This window comes from Panthera pardus, unplaced genomic scaffold (genome assembly GCF_024362965.1).
Source record: "Panthera pardus isolate Hobbes unplaced genomic scaffold, ASM2436296v1 HiC_scaffold_13, whole genome shotgun sequence".
Lineage (NCBI taxonomy): Eukaryota > Metazoa > Chordata > Mammalia > Carnivora > Felidae > Panthera > Panthera pardus.
In genome coordinates, this window is record NW_026526688.1 from 145,178,272 (window position 1) to 145,201,377 (window position 23,106).

The following is a 23,106-nucleotide window of genomic DNA, read 5'->3' on the forward strand; positions in this document are numbered from 1 at the left end:
CGAGTTGTTGTTTTTTTTTTTTTCAAGTCTGTTTGGCCACAGCGCCCATAACTTTCCTTTAGTCCACACTGCAGTGGCTCATTGTGAGGGACCCGAGGGGAATCTGCAGAAACGGAGGGCAACTGGTTCTACCACCATGTGCTTGTAGACAAGGCTAAAGTCGGAGTCAACCCACAGGCCTCTTTGATGGTCATGTGAGCTGGACTAATACTCAAAAATCTTGGTTCTCCCCCTTGTTTTGTATTTAGATAGCTCTGTGGGAGGCACTGAGTTGGGTGGTCTGTGCACTTGTATGTTTTGTGGCCCAAAGAGCGGACTTCTCTGAGCTCTAACTGGCTACAAGTCCAGGTTCATTTGATCTGTTCATGACTGCCTGGGCCAGCCTCATTTTCTTTTTCAGAGGACTGCTAAAAGTAAAAGGTATAATCCCAGTCACCTGTGGCTATCACTCTGAAGGCAGAGGATAAAAAATTTCACAGGGATATCCCGCACACAGGTATGAAGATAAGGTCCGGGAGGCAGGCTGGTGAACTTTTGCCTCAGGCTCTGCTTTATGGAAAACTTAAGGTAAGAAAGGACTCTCATCTTCTAATTTTTCTGTTCCAGCAGAGAAAACATTGCCCTGTCTTGGTATTACAGGACCTCCACCTCTCCTATCCTTCACAGCCTGTTGGTTTCTGGAAGTCTCTAGAGAGAGCTCATAAGAACTCACAAATAAGTAATCATATTCACAGAGCGGGATCATCCATCATTCTTCTTCTTCTGCCTCTGGCTTCTTTGCCCAGGAAACCTCAGGGACTGCTGCCATCACTGTTTCCTGATGGCCTCTCAAAGTCAATGGTCCTACTGGCTCTCACTGTTCTAAGACTGACCTGAAGGAAGAACATCTTTCCCGCCCGCATCACCCTGTGACCATCCTCTCAAATACTCTGCCCTCCACTTCTTGTCTTGAGGTTCCCAATGGAAGGCTGTCTTGTACTCCAAAGTCTCAACATCATGTGGACAACTTAATGTGATACCTTTCCTTACCATTTCTGTTTGCTCTGTGAATGCATTCGTATCTATGAGAGTGCCAACCGAGAAAAGGAGGCGAAACCGAAAAAGAAACAAAGGCTTTTATCTGGAGTCTCAGAATTGCAAATCCGGAAGCACGGATTCCAGTGTAATCAGAAAAGTATTGCACCTGAGCGGAGAGAGCAAAGAGTTTTTATGAGAGAGAGGAAGAAGGATGGGCAGTTATACGACTTGAATAAGGGAGGAGAAGGAAAAAAGAGCCATGACTGCTTCTAACACATTAAGCCATCTTTGTTTACACTCTGACAGACTAAATATATCCGTGTGGTCTAATGAGACCACTCTCGGTATGCACTAATCACTCTGCTGGCAGAAAGTCCATACTGGCAGTTTTATGGTCTGGCTGCCAAACGCCCTGCCGGTTTTATGAACAACTACTTGCAAAACAATCATCCTGACTGGCCCAGGTTAAAAGTTAATTTGGTGCAGTTCAGAAGTTCATTAGAAAGGAAAAGGAAGCTTTGAAATGGGGTTGCTCATGTCCAGAAATTTTATCGGGTCTCACAAGAGCAAGCCAGAAGACTTGGTTAATGCAGACCCAGACCCTCGTCTTGTTCTTCCAGTCATTCATGTCTTCCCTCCAGTTGTGTGATAAATATATTTAGGTTCACTTTGAAGCTTTCCAATAGTAGCAGTCTGGAGAAAAGACTCAAATCTCCTTCTGTTTAACTTAGAACATTAACTGTAATTGCATTTATTGAACATCAGGCAAGTGTTGGTACCATTTTGGTTCCTCCCACAATCTCCAATGCCCCTTCTTCTTTTTTTTTTTTTTAACGTTTATTCATTTTTTTTGAGACAGAGAGAGACAGAGCATGAATGGGGGAAGGTCAGAGAGAGAGGGAGACACAGAATCTGAAGCAGGCTCCAGGCTCTGAGCTGTCAGCACAGAGCCCGACGCGGGGCTCGAACTCACGGACCACGAGATCATGACCTGAGCCAAAGTAGGATGCCCAACCGACTGAGCCACTCAGGCGCCCCAACTCCCCTTCTATAATATGTGCATCTTGTTAGCTTAATGAAAAGTGCTTTGAACCCCGAAATTCAAGTGTCCTGTGGAAGGCTGAATAATCATTCCCCAAGGATATCCATATCCTAATCCCCAGGACCTGTGAATACTTTTACCTTCCATTGTAAAATAAACTTTGTTCATGTGATTACATTAAGGGTCTTGCAGTGGGAAGATTATTCTAGATTATCCTGTGTGGACCTGATATGATCACAAGGATTCTTATAAAAGGGATGTGGCATAAGTCAGACTCAGACAGCAAGGGATGTGCCAGAGCACAAGGACAGGAAGAAAGAGATTGAAGAGGCTATCCTGATCACTTGGAAGATGCAGGAAGATGGCCGTGAGCTGGGGAATGTTGATGGCCTCCGTCCGGAAGGTGGAAAGATTAAGGCAATGGATTCTCTCCTGGAGTTTTCAGAAGGAACCAGCACTGAGGCCACCTTGACTTTAGCCCAGTGGAACTAATTTCTGTCTTCTGACCTCCAGAAGTGTAAGAGCGTAAGTTTGTGTTTAAGCTACTGCATTTGTGATAATTTGTTACAACAGCAACAGAAAACTGATGCACTGCCTCCACTCTCAGTCAGACTTCTCCCCCTTTTTTCCAGAAATTCAGGAGCCACTGTCATCTTGATGTGGTTGGAAGTGTTGGGGTTTGGAGCTAATGGCCAAGAAAGAATTCTTGAGATGTCTGGTGCAAAAAAGTGGTTTAATTAAAGCACGGGCCAGGACCCAGGGCAGACACAGCTACACTGAGATTGTCAGGGGTGGTTGATTTTATACTTAGGAGTCTTTAGGATATGAAAGTCCTTTTTGGAAACTTCCCCCAAAAGGACTTTCGTATGCTAAAGACTGTCAGGATCCCGGAGGCCTAGCTATTGTCAAGATTGTTTTTCCTTCTAGCAAAGCATTAACATTGAGACAGCTGGGAGTTCCTGGAAGAAATCATTCTCTGCCTACCTCAAGTATCTGTCAACGTGCTGTGAGTTGTAAGGAAATTAATTTTATGTACATTTCTTTCTGCCTTTGTTTCCCAGATCAATCTCTTAGGCACTGCTTAGCTCTTTACTCAAATTATTGATGCTCAATTCTAGTAACAACTACAACAAGGAGATTCTATTATCATACCTCTTTTATGAAAGGGGAAATGAAGTTTAGATTAATCAATAAATTTCACCTCAAGTCTCATAGAAGGCATTAGAACTGGAAAACTACAGCCAGAACAGTCTTAATTCTTCATAGCCTGTGTTCTTTCTTTTCTTTTCTTTTTTAATATTTTAATTTTAAGTAATCTCTACACCCAACGTGGGCCTTGGACTCACAGCCATAAGATCAAGAGTCGCACACTCCGCTGACTGAGCCCGCCAGGCGCCCCTTCATAGTTTGTGTTTTTAATCACCATGTGAACCAACTGCACCTCTTTTTTCCTGCTTTTCCATTCACCAAGTTAACAAGGCCTATGTTGAGTTTTTCATATTGATATTTAAAAATTTTTATCCTGAATGTATAAAGAGATGTTCTGGATCAGACAGATTTCTTATTGATTACCTCCCAGTGAATAAATGTCACTTCCTGCTTGCCTCAGGCCTCACTCTTGGGGGGTGATGTGATGAAAGCCAAGCCAGTTGTCCTATTCCAGGAGCGAGACACTCCATAGGCCAGGGAAGGGAGTGGAGGGGGGAAGGGGAGATATAATTGTCCCTGCTTATAAAAGGGAATGAGGACTTTGTCCCACTGCCCTCCTGAAAGGGTTTCCTTGGAAACACAATAGGTCTAAATCCCAATCATAACCCTTTGTCATATAACTAAATCTTTCCAGGAACCAGATTGCCCCTTTGTCTCCACTATTAAGACCTATGTGTATCTCTAAATTCTGTGGCTTTATCTCTTTTGACATGTAAATACCTAGGGAGATAGTATTCCAGTCTCCCCAGCACCCTGAGGCTTAGCCTGACACCTAGCCCTGGATATAACCATTGAGTCATCTTTCAGAAGATTAGAAAAATTGTGTTATCCCTGGGGATCAGAGCCATTAACTAAACAAATGACAGATTTAATACTCATGGTACGTGAGGAGGCTAAGACTTTTACAAGAACACTGAGAAATCCAAAGAAGTTTTATTTCCCACAGCCTAAAATATATTGCCCTTGACTTAGAGTTAAAGGAAGGAGTCCCTGCTGACATTCATAGAGCTTCCAGAATGGTTTGCGTTTGTTTACCTCTACAAAACTTAAAAAATTGCTGTTCCATGTTATCTCATTCTGAGCCAAGTACAATTGGAGTAAAGAAGAGGCTATTCTACTTAATTTTCAAGGGAGGACACAGAGGCTCAGAGTAGCTGTTGCTTGTCTATGGTTACCCAGCTGCTTAAGACAAGTGTGGGCATGTGCCCACACTTTTCCTCCTGCCGAAGGTTATAAACGTGCCCAGGAACAGGTCCAGTGAGACAAGCACAAACCTTCCTGGGCCTTCCCCTCAGGAGCACAAACTCTCCTCCCTTTCAGATTGAGAATACATTATTTTCCAGGTGGTTCATATGGTTCCATATCAGGAGATAACAGTCTGTGTTTCTACTGTGGAAGCTGGATGTATTCCTGTTGTCTTGGGGCCATTTAAATTCAAATTTACAGGTTTAGCAACATTTCAACCATCACCAGACTTGTGAAGCCATTGGAACAGCATTACGCTGGCTGATTCTTTCTCTCCATGAAGATTATAAAATAAAGACCTTCTCATTTAGACCTTTGGACAGATGACACTCAGCCAACTCACTTTTTCCTTTTTTGCTCCCATTACACGAATAATGATTGAGTTCGAAGATAGAGTGCAATTTACAATTTAGCTCCCAGCTTCATGAAGAGGGAAAAGAATGCGGAATTGAAAAACCTTTTAAGATCATTTAAATGAGAGTGCTTTTGAAAATATGGGTAAACATTTGAAAAATTTTGAAGAGTTAGAACTAAAGAACAGTTGGTTATACTGAAACAAAATGAGTATTTTATGTAAAACAGAGATTTTTTTTTCAATATATGAAATTTATTGTCAAATTGGTTTCCATACAACACCCAGTGCTCATCCCAAAAGGTGCCCTCCTCAATACCCATCACCCACCCTCCCCTCCCTCCCACCCCCCATCAACCCTCAGTTTGTTCTCAGTTTTTAACAGTCTCTTATGCTTTGGCTCTCTTCCACTCTAACCTTTTTTTTTTTCCTTCCCCTCCCCCATCGGTTTCTGTTAAGTTTCTCTGGATCCACATAAGAGTGAAAACATATGGTATCTGTCTTTCTCTGTATGGCTTACTTCACTTAGCATCACACTCTCCAGTTCCATCCACGTTGCTACAAAGGGCCATATTTCATTCTTTCTCATTGCCACGTAGTATTCCATTGTGTATATAAACCACAATTTCTTTATCCATTCATCAGTTGATGGACATTTAGGCTCTTTCCATAATTTGGCTATTGTTGAGAGTGCTGCTATAAACATTGGGGTACAAGTGCCCCTATGCATCAGCACTCCTGTATCCCTTGGGTAAATTCCTAGCAGTGCTACTGCTGGGTCATAGGGTAGGTCTATTTTTAATTTTCTGAGGAACCTCCACACTGTTTTCCAGAGTGGCTGCAAGTAAAACAGAGATTCTAAAGATGGGGGGCACTGCAAGGACTTTGAAAAAAATATGGAAGTAAGGAGCACCCACTAGTGGCAGTCTCTACGTGGGTGTGCCCTACAGTCCGTTATAAATTTCCAGGGCTTGCGTATCAAGAAGAAAAAACAAGATCAAGAAGAAAAAAACAAACCTAAGCAAGAAACTTTTGTAAAAAGCTTTATTTTCATGCAGTTTTTAAAAATACATCAATAAATATTTAAACTTCTCTATTCCAAGACATAGAGAAACACTGTATAATTACCACTAAACAAGGCATTATGCCTTACAAGGAAGACATAAAATGTCCAAGGGATATTTAAAAACATTGTGGAGTTTTTAAAGCTTCAACATCAGAAGTGTTGACCACGTACTGTAAAACTCTCTCAATAAATAACAATTGGCATTCTTCTGAGTAGTACAAAAATAAATGCACACATACATTCCACAACCTTAACAGTGACCTGTGTGCTTGGATCCCAAACTATTTATCTCCAGCCTTTATCATAGGGAATGACAGGGCGTGGTTTCCCCTCCCCTCCCCCCAACACATAATATAGTTTAATGAATGAAGAACATTTAAGACTCATCACTTACAAATTAAAAGGAACTGAACTAACTTTAGCATAAAAGTGACCTTTAAAAATAACAGTACAGCAAATTACCAAATTCATATCTTTAAATATTAGCTAGAACATTACTATGCTAGCTTTGAAAAATAAATAAATAAATAAATAAACAAATAAATACATATGTTGAAAATAGACGAATACTCATAGGGAACAGTCAAATAGATTGAACACAGTCCAGATGGTCCCTGGAGGCTTTGGTTTCTTTTCTTTCTATCCCATTCCACTGAGGCTGCCACAGTAAGCCATGAACTTCTGCCTTCTCTCTCTAGCTCAGTTGTTGCTGCCCCTGTGATTAAAAAAGAAAGAAAGAAAGAAAGAAAGAAAGAAAGAAAGAAAGAAAGAAAGAAAGAAATGGTTGCCATTAATAGGAGTCCATAAACTGCATAGTCCTGTGACATGTGGTTGCCACGTGGTTACCACCTACACCACTGCGATGGGTGGCAGGAAAATGCCAGGCTCCTGGATGGTGTTTAATTAGGAATAAGGTGCTGTCTGTGATCACAATTGTATTATTAGCTTCAAAAAGCTAGAAGGTAATGTCAGAGTGGGCTAAAAAAGTACATTCAGGACATCATTTAAGCCCCACGGCAGACCTCGTTAGGTAGCTATTTTTATTTCTGCTGTATTACGGAGACTTGAACAGATTAAGTACTTTCCCTGGGGACATAGGAATAATCAGAGGTGGGGCCTCGGTTACAGTTAGGGCAGGGATTCACAGCAAAGTCCTTGCTCTTCACGACTAAGCTTCAGTGGCCCATGTTGCTCAAAACCAAGGGTGCCACTTTTCAGAGCAGAAGCTCACCAGGGATGGAGCTGAATACTGTGTGTTCCTCAATGGGTGGGAAGCATTTGAACATCACTGGCCAAATGCAATTCATCTTTTAGGAACACACATGCACCCACACTCATTTGCGTGGGGAGAGAGGGCACTGGAAATATCCTTCTGGCATAGGAGAGGCTTAATGACCTTAATAGCAAAGGTCATTGTGAACGAATAATTTTGTTTTTCAGCGAAACCTAGGTTTCCTTGATCAAACTTCCCGGACGCATTTGCCAGGATCCGTGACCAAGGACTCTAGTGGCACGCGTCAACAGAAAGCATAACTCACTTGCTTAGCATCTTTTCGATGATTCTCTTGACCATGGGGGCTTCGGGGTTGAGACAGGCTTCGTGTCCGTTCTTGAGAGTGGCTCTGCGGAGACAAGGCAGAGTCCCCGTTGGCGGGAGGCCGGGCCGCGGGTGGGGGGCACGGGGGCGGGGGGAACGGCCAGGACGGCGGCAGCGCGGGGCGTCACTTACATGACTTCGGTGTGGGCGCAGTGGGGGCCCGACGGCGTCACCTTGACGCTCTGGATGTTCTTGAGGTGAATGCCCTGCACGGTCTGCAGGCACTGGCAGCGCAGCTCGGTGACGACGGGCGCCCCTGCGGGGAGAGCAGGCCGGGTGAGCGGGCGGCCCCGGGGCGCGCACCCTTCCCCCACCCGCACCCCCACCCGCACCCCCACCCGCACCCCGTCCCCCCGCGGGCTCCGGGCCTCACCTGCGGCGCGCCGGGCGGCGGGGACCAGGAGCAGGAGCAGCAGCGCGGCGCCGAGGAGCCGGGGAGCGCGGGTCGCGGTGCGGGCCATGGGGCTCAGCTCGGGGAGTCGCGGCGGCGGTGGCTGGAGCTGGACGGCTAGCGGGAGGGCAGGCGGAGCGGACTCTGGCTCCCCGAGCCGGGAGAACCGCTTTTATCCCCGGTGGACTTGGCGCGGCGCCGGGCGCAGCGGTGGGGGGGGGGGGGGGGGGACAGGGAAATTCCCGGCGCCCCGGGTCATTCCCGGGTGCGGAAGGTTCGCGCGGCCCCGCCCGCGGGGTGGAGGGGGACCCGCGTGCCAGGCCTCCCGCGTGTTCCGGAGACTTGGGCGTGTTCCCTTTCCGCCCAGTCCCCAAAGAGGGCGTGAGTGGCCTTGCTTGAGTCTGTGCCATTTACGCGAGACAGGCGTCTGTCTTGACGAATGCTAGTTATCCGGATGGGGGAATAACGCCCGGAGAAGGGGTGACATGATTTTCTACTTGCTACTTAACGCATAAATGTGTTTTGGTTTGATTAGTTTACTTTCGTCTGCATAAGTAGACTATGTTAAAATACATTTGTCATCTCACAGCAGACATAAGAACGTTCGCCGGTTCCTAGTATTTTACATTCACAAACAAATCATACTTTGTGTCATATCCTGAAGGGGTGAAAGGATGAGGGGATGACCAGTGTCAAGAGGTCAATTTAATGTTTAATTTAGGACTGAATGTCTTATCCCTACTTATCTTCCTTCCTCTGCAATTCTGGAACTTCCAGAGTTGGAGTAAATCCATGAACACCACCTTTTTGGTGTAGACGGTGTGAATTAATCCGTGAAGTATAATGCTGGTGGTCATATCCGAGCTGTTGGGGGGTGGGGGGGAGGCTGCGTTGGGCTCCTGGGGTCCAAAGGTCGGAGGGACCAGGAGCTGATGCCTAGTGGGAGTAGCACCCTGTGCTCACCTGAACAGCAAAAAGAGGTGTTCCTGTGAAATACTTAAGCACTAGATCACCACTCCAATGGCACTTCCTTGTTTTATGTTCCCAAATCTCATTTCCTTTCCCTGTAGTGTGGACTTGCCTGCCTCCAGGGATTTGAAATGCTCTCTAGAGAAGTAACTGCAGTCCTATTTTAGTTTTGACTGACTTGTAATCAATCAGACCTTTCAAGCCGGTAACTCGACTGTGTCGTTCAGCAGCTCATTTTTCACCTCAGTGTAAATGACTTTCGTTGTTGCTGGATTCCATGTAGGTTTCAGATGGCTTCGGGGTGATTCCAGGTGCAGGTCTGTGAGGAGCGTGGGGTTACCCGGTGGATGGGTGTGGAAGGGAAGCAGGAGGAGAGAGGACTTGCTCTGGAGCTGCAAAGTGGCACCTAGCAGCCCTCTGCTTCACAATGCCAGGGTAGGAATTTCAGGTGTCGGACATTTAAACCGTCTCTGCCTTAGTTTCTCACCTGTAAAATGGACGCCAGAGATAGTATCTACTTCAGCAGATTGTTAGGAGGAATAAGTGTGTGAACATTTATAAAACGCCAGTACATACAATGCATACATTATAAATCATTTTTAAATAAACGTAATTTAAATTGCTGTTTCTGCATTCCTAAGCTGGAACTCACCTGGGGATAAAATCCCTGTACAAAGAGAAAAAAAGAATTTTAAAAAGAAAAAACACCTCCTTCAACCAACATAAAAGTTTTGTACTATTTTTTTTTTCTTAAGAGAAAACTCAGAATGAGTTTTTTGTTGTCTAGTTTAATTGATCAGTAATTTTATAGTTCTAATTTCAGTAATTTCAACTACAAAGTGCAAATAAAACTAAATATATTCTATCTTATTAGAAAAGATTATGAGGGTGCCTCGGTGGCTCAGTAGGTTAAACATCTGACTCTAGTTGAGATCCTGTCCAGGTCATGATCTCACTCTTGGTGGGTTTGAGTCCTGTGCTGTGGGGTTGAGTCTGTGCTGACAGCTCAGAGCCTGAAGCCTGCTTCAGATTCTGTATCTCTCTCTCTCTCTCTCTCTCTCTCTGTCCCTCCCCTGCTCATGCTTTGTCTCTCTCTCTCTCTCTCTCTCAAAAATAAACATTTTTTTAAAAATTAAAAAAAGAAGAGATTATGAATTACTAAATTATAAATAATGATTTGTCTTTACATTTTTTTAAGTAATCAGAACAGTCCTTTGTGGGAAGGGGCAAGAAATATAACTTTAAAAAAAAAATAAGTGGAAAATGAAAGATGACCTAAAGTTTATAAAATATGAATAACTTAGTAATAATTGAGAATTTGTGTAGGTACTACTGTCATTATCCTTATTTTTCTCAGATTCTTATTTTTTTATTTTTTTAATGTTTATTTTTGAGAGAGAGAGAGAGAGAGAGTGTGTGTGTGGGGGGGGGGGGGGGTGGGTTGGGGGAAGGTCAGAGAGGAAGGGAGACAAAGAATCTGAAGCAGGCCCCAGAGTCTGACGTGTGGCTCCAACTCATAAACTTCCAGATCATGACCTGAGTCAGTCAGTCACCCAGAGCCACTCAGTCGCCCCTTTCTAGGATTCCTAATTGAAAATACTATGGATTTTCTTTCTTTCTTTTTCTTTTTTCTTTTCTTTTCTTTTTTTTTTTTAGATAATCAGTAGCTCAGAATTATAATAGCTGAAGAGATTGCTATTCTTTCCATTATTCTTCACTATCTCCAGTAATTTACATATGTTTATGTGCTTATAAGATCAACATAAAGTATTATAGTAAATAACACTTTAATCTAATAGTCAATGTCCTCAATCTTTTGCATATATGAAACCCACTTAATCTTCTCAACTTTCCCACAAAGTAGTCACCAGCTTTGTCTCCACAGCTTTTCTCCACAAGGAAACAGGGAATTTAGGGAATTGGCCAAGGTCTCACAGTTAATAAAATTCACAATTTGAGCTCTAGCCAGTGCTGCTTTTAACCACTACATGTTAAGGAAGAAAAAAAAAAAAAAAGAAAGAAAAAAACTTTTTTTCTAAGAAAAGTAATAGATAATTCAGGAGAGCAGGTTTGTTTTTGTTTTTGTTTGTTTAAGTATGTTTGTTATTCTCGCGGTTAAATAGTTCAATGCCACATTTCCTAAAGCTTAAAAATAACAAACTGCTCAAAAGTCTCCAGTGTTTTATTTCACTAACAGCAAGAAGTTTCTTTTGTGGAATGAATAGGATATACTTAGATTCAATAAAATCTACATCTGTCTGTCTATCTATCTATCTATCTATCTATCTATCTGATTTTCCTCATCAATGGATTATGCCTCCAAAATCAAGTCAGTGGGATGAACACTCTACACTGAGATTTGCCCAGAAGGGAACTGGGCATTTTAGTTATTTGCTGAAATAAGGATCATGGTTTTCTGCCTGACCCAGTTTGCATACTTTATCATGATTTAATAATGGAAATATTTTGCCTTCAGCATTAACAGGAAGCTACCCAGAACTTTACTCTCTTTATAATTAAAAAAAAAAAAGAAAGAAAAAAGAAGAAGAAAAATATTGTCCTAATGCTTTCCAGATCCAATCCAAAGTATGGACATATGCAAATACTCAGGGTGAATGAATAGGGCATCAAAAAATTTATAGTAGTGGCCAAAGGGATGAAACATTTCAAGAAGCAGCCTCATATTTATAGAATTATCTATAATTTTATGTCTAAGACTTGCTTGATAATCATCACTTGCTAACAAAATAAAGTACAGAAGAAAGGGCTTTTTTCTACCTTAATATATCAACTCGCATAATTCAATCCCTAGCAGCCCCGTATTTATTTTTCAGAAAACTTAAAAAGCAATGACGTTCTGAAGCCTAAAAAACAATCCCCTTCTTTGTTTTTGCAAGTGTCTCCCCCAGATATTTACTCATTTTATGAGCTGAATGACAGATTTCTATGCCCAAACTTTAAACTAATGCAATCACCAATCTTAAAAAAGAGAGCATCCTTAAAATAAAATGGGTTATTAAATCCCATTTAGAGCCACCATATTTACTGTCATCTTGTTCGATTGATACTATCTGATCTGCCTTTACAATCCAGACTTGGTGCCGTCTCCTGAGATGAGGGAGCCATCGGAATGGGCAGTGCAGGACTGCTGTCCCCACTGTGGCCCTGGGAAATTGTGACACCACAAATGCCACGTGTTGGGTTTACCGCTTCTGGTAGAATGACTCCGGCTCTGAGGGGAGAAGAATGAAAATGTCCGAATGTGGCATTAAATCGCTCAATCCACCCACTTCTTCAGTCCGAAGCGTGTCATCCAGCGTTCATGTCATAAACCCTATCCAGTCTCTAGTACGGTGGTCATTTCTACCCGGCTTGGGCTCCTTCCTCCTTCTGGTTATGGAATCTTGGTTTTCTCTTGGGGACCATCCCTTCTTCCTCCCAGCTTGGGTAGTTCAGGGAGGGGGACCCTGCTCCAAAGCTCCAGGACTGTGCTGGAGACCCAAAGTACCATTGGTTGGTCTTTCCAGTCTGGGTCTAACCCTCAGGCAAGTTCTAACAGGTGCAGGGTGGGCAAGGGACCTAAGCCTGGCCAAGTCAGAAAAATGTCCTGGAGTCCTTGTTGTCAGGAAATGGTGGGAAAATCAGCCCTTGCTTCCTGTGGGGTTCCACCTGCTGGAACAGAAGCTTGAAGCATTGTCAGTGCTTGAGGGGAGCCTGCCTGAAGTGAAGCAAGCACAGAGAAAAGCAGCCTGATGTGGAGTGAGGCTAATTACCGGCGAGAATTTTTGAACTGCAACATGCAGTTTTAACGCATCCACACATCAGCTGTTTACTTTCAGAGGCCCAATGATTCTCCTTTTCTTTTTTAATTAAAACTTTCTTTTTTTTGTTTTTTTTATATATGTTTTAAAGTTTATTTATTTTTGAAAGAGATAGAGTGCGAGTGGGAAGGAGGCAGAGAGAGGGAGGCACAGAATCCGAAGCAGGCTTCAGGCTCTGAGCCATCAGCGGAACAGCTGTGTCAGCTCTGAGCTGTCACTTGAACTTGTGAACGGGACATTATGACCCGAGCCAAAGTCGGACGCTTAACTGACTGAGCCACTCAGCCACCTCATTCTTTTTAAAAAATTTTTTATTTGTATTTTTTAAAATTTATGTATTTGAGAAAGAGAGAGAGAGAGAGAGAGAGAGAGAAGCTCAAGCAGACTCCATGCTCGGCTCGGAGGTCAATGTAAGGCTCAATCCCACAACCCTGGGATTATGACCTGAGCCAAAATCAGGAGTCAGCATTCAACAGACTAAGCCAGCTGAGTGCCCCCTCTCCTTTTTATGTAGCCATCTTAAACCGGGTTTTGGTTACTGACTCCACTTACTGTTAGTTACCTTTCTAACCAGGAGGGCGGTTCAACTCGAATTGAATTCCTTTCTTTCTCCCTTTGTTTCAACATTGTCATCGATCATTTACTCAACATTTATAAGGTGGGGATAAAGTTTGGCCAGGGATCCGGAGAGGAATAGGACTCTGCTACCCTCTGACTCTCCATGCAATAGGGGAAATGAGTGGACAAATAGAAGATTTTAGAAAAGGGGCACCTGGGTGGCTCAGTCAGTTGGGCATCCGGCTTTGGCTCAGGTCATGATCTCACAGTCCGTGAGTTCTAGCCCGCGTCAGGCTCAGAGCCTGGAGTCTGCTTTGGATTCTGTGCATCCCTCTCTGCCCCTTCCCCACTCACACTCTGTCTCTCTCTCAAAATAAAATAAAAATATTTAAAAAAAAGAGAGAGAGAGATTTTAGAAAAGCCTGTGAAAACCATGGCAAACCATTCCCAAGGTGCAGGTGTGAGGACTACCTGATCTAACACTTAAAGAGTGGGTTTATGAAACTTGTCAGAGAGGTTCCTGAAAGAGGTGACCATTGATGTGACTCTCGGGATGAGGAATTTTCCGGGGAAATGGGGGACAGTGATGGGCAGAAGACATTCAGGAGAGGGCCAGATGAGCAGAGGCATAGCAGTGGGATAGAACATGGTGACTACTACTGGGAGCAGCAAACGGTTCGTGTAGCTGGAACTCACTCTGTGAACAGAGACTGGAGAGAGGCTGAGGCAGGAGGAGGTTGCAGGCCTCCGACACTGAAGACTATGTACTGGAAGGACCCTGTTTGTTAGTCAGGATCCAGTTTGGATGGTATCTAACTGGGAGGCCTCTGTAGGCATTTCAAGGTGTTTCCATGGCCCTGTTGCCCAGACCACACTGTGACCTTTATTGGCTATCTACCATAGGGTGGTTGAGGTATAACCTAAGATTCAGGATATGTGCAAAAAACTGAGGGCATGGTAGATATTAAATTAAAAGACATTTACTTGGGGTGCCTGGGTGGCTCAGTCAGTTAAGCTTCTGACTCATGATTTCCACTCAGGTCACGATCTCACGGTTTGTGAGTTGGAGCCCCATGTCGGGCTCGGTGCTGACAGTATGAAGCCTGCTTGGGATTCTCTCTCTCCCTCTCTCTTTGTCCCTTCCTGTTTCTCTCTCTCTCGCTCTCCCTCAAAACAAATAAATAAACTTAAAAAAAGTAAAATAAAAGACATCTGTTAGGCACATGCAAGATACAAGGAACTGTGGTCCATTTTGCAAAAAATGTATAGTGGATAAAACTGAAACCCCAAATATGAAATTCTTCTTCAGTACTAACCTGCCAACTATCTTCTGCAACACAGCTAGTCCTTCTTTCTGTACCTGTGGTAAGGCCAACCTGACGATTTTAACCATGTATAATTACTTAAGTTCATTTCAGTTAACTCTGAAAAACATCCAATATATTAGATTTGGGCATTATTCCAAGGCTTAAAAAATAATATATTTCAATATAATGTTTGTATTTCCATTACGATTTTTGAAAAACTTTTGAGAAATAGTAATGAGTAATTAAATTATATTACATGCAATACGAATCAAAGAAATATAGAAATGCCAAAATTACAAAAGGATGTGTGAAGAAAAAAATATAGAAATTGAGGAAATGTCTTCAGGCAAATATTGTTTATCATACTTGGTTATAACAGGCATGAAAACAGCGTGATGACCCTGCTTTGATGTTTCAAAGTGTATTATGGAAGTGAAATTTGGGAAGTTGAGATGAGCTATAAACCACAACAAACATATTACACATAGTGTGTGTGGCTACATGGTCAGCCAGGGGACATGACAAACGGAGAAATTTTGATGATCAGAGAATGTCCTCTGTAACATTTCAACATTTTGAAATGTGTTATTACATTCTTTATGGCTCATATATGGTCTTTATTACAAAATGTTCCCTGTGTGTTGAAAAAATATACGTGACTTATGCAGTTTTTGGGTGAAGCATCTGTATATCACGCTCCGGCCAAGTTGCCGGGATCACGTTGGGGGATCATGTTGCTTTACTCTTCTGTACTGTTACTGATTCTTTACTGCTGTGACCTCCTAAGTCCTGAAAAGAGGCCTGTTAGAATCTTTAACTATGATAATCATTTCATCAATTGCCCCTTTTAGTTTCTCTCTTAATATAATTTGATTAAATATCAAGTTCTTGAAATTTAGAATTGTTTGTTTCTTGTAGAAGTACCCCCTTTTTATTTTGAATCGGTCTTTTTTTTATCTCTAAGACTCCTTCTTTCCTTAAATCCTAATATCTTCTCACCTAATGCATTGATTTTTTTTTTTTTTCTTTTTAAGAGAGAGAGAGCATGAGCAGGGGAGAGGAGGAGAGAGAATCTTAAGCAGGTTCAAGGCACATCGTGGAGCCCAATGCAGGGCTCGGTCGCATGACCCTGGGATCATGACCTGAGCCTAAATCAAGTCAGATGCTCAACTGACTGAGCCACCAGGTGCCCCATTGGATTAGTAATTTGTATTAATAATAGATTAATAGTCATTAGCAAGTAATACATTAGTATATCCATACTGTTTCTTTCAGTTAATTTTAGCATGATATAACATTCTTATTCTTTTAATTTCAAGTTATCTAGGTCCTAATATTTAAAGTATGTCTCTTTTAAGAGGCATAGATTTTTTGGTCTTATTTATACAGTCTTTGTATGAAAAAAAGTTGATCTTTGACTTTTAATTAGTGTGTTTATTCCATTTAAATTTACTATAATTCTTAATATAGTTGGATCTAAGTCTCCTCTCCTGCTATTCTATTTGTCCTATTTTTTTAAAAAATCAACTTTTGGTTTAAGAGTAATTTTAGATTAAAAAAAAAAATTGTATAGATAGTACAGAGAGTTCCTGTAGACTTTTTGCCCAGTATCTCCTAATGTTGATATCTTACATAATTATAATACACTTATCAAAACTAAGAAATTAACACTGGTACATTGCTGTTCGCTGAACTCCAGTCTTTTATTCAGATTTCACCAATTTCCACTGATATCATTCTACTGTCCTGGGATCCAAGTTAGCATAACTCACTGGATTTAGTCATCATGTCTCTTTTGTGTCCTCTAATCTATGACAGAGTCTCAGTATTGCCTTGATTTTCATGACTTTGACAGATCTGAAGAATACTTTTTTTTTTTTTAGTGTTTATTTATTTTTGAGACAGAGAGAGACATAGCACAAGCAGGGGAGGGGCAGAGAGAGAGGGAGACACAGAATCTTTGACAGCTTTGAGCTGTCAAGACAGAGCCCCACATGGGGCTTGAAGTCACCAACCCGAGAGATCATGATCTAAGCCGAAGTCAGACGCTCAACTGACTGAGCCACCCAGGTGCCCCTGTGAAGAAAACTTCTTAAGTATTTTGTGGAATGTTTCTGGATGGGGATTTTTATGATGATTTTCTCATGATCATGCTAGGGTTATGGGTTTGGGGGAAGAACATGATGGAAATGAAGTGCCCTTCTTACCATATCACATAGGGGGTATACATGATATTCATATGACACCAAGGGTGATAACCTTCATCACTTGGTTAAGGTGGAATCTGCCAGATTCTCCAGTGTAATGTTTTTTCCTTTTCCTAATCTGTTCTTTGGAAGGAACTCACAAAGCCCAGCCCACACTCACATGGGGAGGGGATTTAAACCCACCTTTAGGAGGAGACTTTTTATTGACAGGCCTGACAATAAAGAAGATTTTTTCCTTTTCCCCATCTGCCATCTGCTGGTTTGTTTCTTTATTCCTTAATTTCTGTATTCTTTTGTATTATTCAGATATTTTCTCTTATTCCATTTTATCTTCTTTTCAGATTTTTAAATCTAAACTTTTCGTTTCCCTTTTAGTGGTTACCCTAAAAATTGCAGTATATATTCCTGCCATGTTACAATGTTCCTTCAGCTTACACTTTCTGCAACAATTGAAGACATCTCTTATAGTCTAAATCCATTTCTTTCCCTACCTATCCTTTGTTATTTTTGTCATGTATTTTACCTTACGGCATGGATTTATCTCCATAGATCATTATTATTATTAAATAACACAAATTATTCAAGTTCTTAGGAAAGAATCCACCTTTCTACCTTTTGGTCCCAGCCTCATTAAAAGGGAAAGAATTGCATAATTGTCTGAAAAACCACTTACCCAAAGTATTTAATAAGAGCTCTTATTACAATGTTTGTAAAAATCCAAAAGTTTATAAAGGCACTAATTTTTAATAATGAATCAGCGTGAAAAGCAGCAATATTTTATGTAAAACTAGGTTTCTCAAGCTGGTTGGGGAGGGTAGCGTGTCAAATATTCTTTAAGTAATAGAAATGTAAGGGAAGTAATGGCCAGGAGCAGGCATAAAGTTAGGTGCAACCTATAGTCTGTGTAATGGTACGATACCTTGAGCCCCCCAGTAGGAACCAAGGATCAAGAAGAATAAAACAAAACCTAAGCACGTGATTTTTTGCAAAACGTTTATTTTCATGTCATTTGTAAAAACATAACAGTAGTTTTAATGTCTCTGTTCCAAGACAGAGCAACACTGTGTAATCAACATGAAACAAGGCATTATGCCCTACAAGCAAGACATAAAATGTCCAAGGGAAGCTTCAACATAAAAATGTTGACTATAGAATGTGAAATAATTTTCATAAATGACAACTGCCATTCTTTTAAACAAGTACAAAAATAGATGTATACACACTAACTTCTTCGGCTCCCTTCCCCCCCTTCCGCCCCCCCCCCCCCCCCCCACCCAGTGCTGTGCCCTGGCACCTGATGGAGTCTCCCAATACACAGTGGTTTAATGAGACCTTAAAAACCCATCATCTTCAAATTAAATAACAATCAGGACAGAGTTACGTCTGATTCAACACAGTCAGATCCTTAAATACTAATATGTAAAATATTAAAATACAAGCTTTGGAAAATAAATAAATACAAACATAAATAAATAGAGAACTCGTAATAGTCAAACACATTAAGGCCTTTCTAGGTGCCTGCAGAAGCCAGCTGTTCTCTCTTCATTTTCACTTCCTAGAAGGGCCTTTCAGGAACCACCAGCAGCCAGCTTCTTACTGGTCTCCAGGTCAGTTGGTGCTGCCCCTATGATTGGAAAAGGGTTACTGTTACAGGTGCTAAGGAAAAACTGCTCCTCTCTCACACTGGCCCCTAGGGCTAGAGGGAGTTTTGCTGTAGACCCTGGCCCAGCCCTGCACCCACAGAAGGTCCCACAGTACCCGCTGCCCCCTACTGCAGATAACTTGCTCTTTACTGGCTGTGGACTGAACTTTATTGACTTGAAAGAGCTAAAACCTAGCGCTCAAAGACTGTCACCCTGGGTTAAAAGTTTACATGCAAGACCTCACTTGAACCTCATACATCCCATGAAATTGTTATTATTCTCTATGCCCATTTTGCTGAGACTCAAAAGGATTTGAAAACTTTCACAGGGATCCTAGACTTGAACTTAGGAGGATCACTCTGCAAAGTCCTTGCTCTTCACGACTAAGCTTCAGCGGCCCATGTTGCCCAAAACCAAGGGTGCCACTTTTCAGAGCAGAAGCTCACCAGGGATGGAGCTAAATACTGTGTGTTCCTCAATGGGTGGGAAGCATTTGAACATCACTGGCCAAATGCAATTCATCTTTTAGGAACACACATGCACCCACACTCATTTGCGTGGGGAGAGAGGGCACTGGAAATATCCTTCTGGCATAGGAGAGGCTTAATGACCTTAATAGCAAAGGTCATTGTGAACGAATAATTTTGTTTTTCAGCGAAACCTAGGTTTCCTTGATCAAACTTCCCGGACGCATTTGCCAGGATCCGTGACCAAGGACTCTAGTGGCACGCGTCAACAGAAAGCATAACTCACTTGCTTAGCATCTTTTCGATGATTCTCTTGACCATGGGGGCTTCGGGGTTGAGACAGGCTTCGTGTCCGTTCTTGAGAGTGGCTCTGCGGAGACAAGGCAGAGTCCCCGTTGGCGGGAGGCCGGGCCGCGGGGTGGGGGGCACGGGGGCGGGCGGGGGGAACGGCCAGGACGGCGGCAGCGCGGGGCGTCACTTACATGACTTCGGTGTGGGCGCAGTGGGGGCCCGACGGCGTCACCTTGACGCTCTGGATGTTCTTGAGGTGAATGCCCTGCACGGTCTGCAGGCACTGGCAGCGCAGCTCGGTGACGACGGGCGCCCCTGCGGGGAGAGCAGGCCGGGTGAGCGGGCGGCCCCGGGGCGCGCACCCTTCCCCCACCCGCACCCCCACCCGCACCCCCACCCGCACCCCCATCCGCACCCCGTCCCCCCGCGGGCTCCGGGCCTCACCTGCGGCGCGCCGGGCGGCGGGGACCAGGAGCAGGAGCAGCAGCGCGGCGCCGAGGAGCCGGGGAGCGCGGGTCGCGGTGCGGGCCATGGGGCTCAGCTCGGGGAGTCGCGGCGGCGGTGGCTGGAGCTGGACGGCTAGCGGGAGGGCAGGCGGAGCGGACTCTGGCTCCCCGAGCCGGGAGAACCGCTTTTATCCCCGGTGGACTTGGCGCGGCGCCGGGCGCAGCGGTGGGGGGGGGGGGGGGACAGGGAAATTCCCGGCGCCCCGGGTCATTCCCGGGTGCGGAAGGTTCGCGCGGCCCCGCCCGCGGGGTGGAGGGGGACCCGCCCGCGGGTGCCGGCGACTCAGAGACCGTTGTCAGCCCCAATGCGCAAAGGGGGCGTGAGTGGCCGCCACGTGGCGGCTGCCACCGCGGGGGAGGGTGCGGCGACCGTGGGCGCCCAGGGATCCCCAGTCGCAGGACCGGGAAGGTCGGACCCGTTAGTTAGACCCGTTAGTGGAGAGAATTGATTCTCAAAGACGCTTCAGTCGCTGGAACTGGAAGAGTTGAGGAGGAAATGGCAGCCTCTCTGATCTATCCTTTGGCTTTCAATTGGGCTTTCCGGGTGTTTTTCATCTCTGGAATAAATACACTCTTTTAAAAATGTCTGTCGTCTCAGATTGTATGTGAGAATGTTTGTCTTGTTTCTGTTGTGTGGACAGCTCTGGTAGGTCACACTTGGTACCACGTTTTTGCCCAGTGGGCATGGGGGTAGGGTAAGGGAATGGACCGTGGCGCAGGGTAATTTAATTCAGCGTTTATTTTTAGGTACAGTTTGCAATGTCTCATATTCCCTGTCTTCGAAATTCTGGGACTTCCTACACTCTAGTAATTCCTGGAGCCGCGCTGTTTGTTGTCTAGGAGACGGTGTTTTCATTCATGGCAGTGGTTCCAGAGCTGCGAAGGCCGTGCTGGGATCAGGGGCCCTCCTCTGTAAACAGTCCGGGGAGAGAAAGGATCATGGACACAAGAAATCGGGTACCTAGCGACTCTCACCTTTACTTCTCTAGGTAGCAAACAGATGTGTTTCCAAATGTGTAAATACTAGATTACTAGCATGTTCCACTCGTGTCACCTGAATATGCCTGCCTCCTGAGAGTGATTCTCTTGAGAAACAGCTAAGCTATCAATTACTTTAGTTCTCTAAGAATGCCAGCCCATAAAGCATTTCAGTCCGTGTAGCTTGAGGACTTCTCACTGAGTAATTCACTTTTCTTCATCAGTTTCAATATCTCTTTTTGGATTAAACTGGGTAGTTTAAATTGATTCTCCAGGGTAGTGCAGATCTCGGGGATGTGTGAACTATTCTGCCGGTGCCGGAAGAAGAGCTGGATGTGGAGGATGCTGGTCTGTCTCTGGCACAGAGAGTCTGCTGAGGCTGTCAAGGCTGGAGCCTCAGCCATACCACTTACTTGCCCCATGACCCCTGCTTGTGGGTACTTTATTTCCTCTCTCTGGGCTCCTGTATTTCCTCTGTACAAGAGAGCAAATAATGCCTGCCTTGCAGGGTTGTTATGAGTATTAAATGTGTTAATATTTATAAAACATCAGCACATGTTGTGTTGCATAAATATTTGTTAAATAAAATAGAATTAGTGTTCTAATACAATCTTACTGTTATGGACTCAGTATGCTCTCCAAAAATTCAGATGTTGAAGTCCTGTACCCCATTGTGATGATATTAGGAGATGGGACGTTTGGGGGGTGATGAAGTCTATATGAGGTCATGAAGGTGGGATCCTCATGATGGTATTAAGCCCTTTTATAAGAGGGGACACCCAGAGGGCTTGATCTCTCTCTCTTTGTCATGTGAGGGTACAGCAAGTCAGCGACTATCTACAAACCAAGAAGAGGGTTCTCACCAGATACTAAATCTGCAGCTAAGTATCTTGGACTTGGACTTCCTAGCCTGCAGAACAATGAAAAATAAACGTTTATTATTTAAGCCAGCCAATGTACGGTATTTTGTTTTAGCAGCTTGGACTGTTTAAGATGCTTACCTGAACAAGAACACCCGGTGGTGAATCCTTGTGTAAACAGGAAAAAAACAAAACACAATCTTTTCATTTATCTCTTAAAATTTTCAGCGTCCGAGGTTGTGAAAGGAGGACACATCTGCATTCTTCAGAGATCCTAGAACAGATTTTTCAAATCCAGTGTTTATTTGCAATTTCAGTTTCCCACGTAAAATGGAAGTAAGAATAAAAATTTTCCCCGATCCTTATACAGGAAAATATTTCAGATGTGACTGTCTCTCTGCCTTGGGCATTAACAGCTGGCTCCCAAAACAATAGTAAGTATTAGTTGTAATGATTCCCAGACCCAACCCAAAGTATTGACGTTAGCAATCATACAGGAAGAGTAGAATTTCAACTTTCCTACGATAGCAGCCAAGAGGATGAGACGAGTCAAGAATTAACCCATTGTCTGTGGAATTATCTACAACATGACTCCTACTACCTGTTTAATCAGAATTATTGACTTTCAGGAAGTAAGTAGAAAGGTAACTTTTTTCTTTCATAATGTACCACTTTCCATTATTTCATTCATGACAGCCCCATACTAAGTTTCAGAAAATTTTAAGAGTTTCAGAAAAATTTAAGAGTTCCAGTGTTACAAAGCCCGCCATGATAAACAAATTGCTTCTTGTTTTAAGATGTGCTGAATGCTACATTTATTGTGCAAGCTGTAGATCCCTGCAATCACTAACCCAATGAAATTATCTCTAACCTATGTGTTTCAGTTTACTAATTCCTGTTTTACCCTGTCATTGTTTATTGTATCTTTCAGATTTGACGAATTCTTTGCAATATGTCTGTAAAATCTTGGGTCGCTCTTCCGTGCTGAGCACTCATCTTGCTAATCAGCCAGCAAGAATGAGTGGTTTACCTTAAGCTTTGCCGGCATAATTGCCACTCCCTGACCCCCCTCCTGTCCCTTCCACTTCCCTAACATCTCTAGTTTGTTGTATAATGGTTCTGCTCAGAAAGGAGAAAATTAAGATGCCTAAACATGTCGCTAAACCCTAAGATCACCTATCCTCTTGTCTAAGGGCACTCAGTTGTGCATCTGTGCTAACCTCTTTAAATCTCTACGACATCTGCTTTTTCTACCTGTCTGCCCCCAACTCTTTCTTAAAACAGAATCTTAGATTTCCTTCGGAAATCCTTATCTCTGCCCTTATAAGCCCACATGATTAAAGCGAGGTGACTTCGCTTCTGAGCTCAGGAGGGGGAGCTTTCGACCCTATGGCCGCGTGGGTACCTCCTTCCTGCCTGTGCCCTTCGTTGTCCAGGCCTGTATGGTCCAGCGTGGAGCCAGTGATTTAAGACTGGCCATCAGAGAAGATGCTGGTCGTGCTGGAACAAAGGGAATTGAGAAGCTCTTGCTTCTTACCAAAATTGCTAAATAGGTAGGATAGAAACTTGGAGTCTTGCCA

The 23,106-nt window shown here is 43.5% G+C and overlaps 2 protein-coding genes and 1 long non-coding RNA gene across 3 annotated transcripts; 1 reads left to right on the top strand and 2 right to left on the bottom strand.

Moving 5' to 3' along the window:
• Window positions 1-5,892: 5,892 nt before the first annotated feature.
• LOC109277721 (growth-regulated alpha protein-like) lies at window positions 5,893-8,075 on the bottom strand. Its single transcript, XM_053901484.1, has 4 exons — window positions 7,902-8,075; window positions 7,661-7,784; window positions 7,470-7,553; window positions 5,893-6,646 (listed from the first exon to the last, which is right to left on the bottom strand). Exons 1-4 carry the CDS (start codon window positions 7,987-7,989, stop codon window positions 6,631-6,633), a joined length of 312 nt encoding a protein of 103 aa, XP_053757459.1. The 5' UTR covers window positions 7,990-8,075; the 3' UTR covers window positions 5,893-6,630.
• A 510-nt stretch (window positions 8,076-8,585) lies between these two features.
• LOC128776591 (uncharacterized) lies at window positions 8,586-12,236 on the top strand. The gene is made up of 2 exons (XR_008421753.1): window positions 8,586-9,093; window positions 11,982-12,236. It is a non-coding gene; the product is annotated as an uncharacterized LOC128776591 (long non-coding RNA).
• Window positions 12,237-17,757: 5,521 nt separating this feature from the next.
• LOC128776592 (growth-regulated alpha protein-like) lies at window positions 17,758-19,800 on the bottom strand. Its single transcript, XM_053901485.1, has 4 exons — window positions 19,627-19,800; window positions 19,374-19,497; window positions 19,178-19,261; window positions 17,758-18,405 (listed from the first exon to the last, which is right to left on the bottom strand). Exons 1-4 carry the CDS (start codon window positions 19,712-19,714, stop codon window positions 18,390-18,392), a joined length of 312 nt encoding a protein of 103 aa, XP_053757460.1. The 5' UTR covers window positions 19,715-19,800; the 3' UTR covers window positions 17,758-18,389.
• Window positions 19,801-23,106: the final 3,306 nt, after the last annotated feature.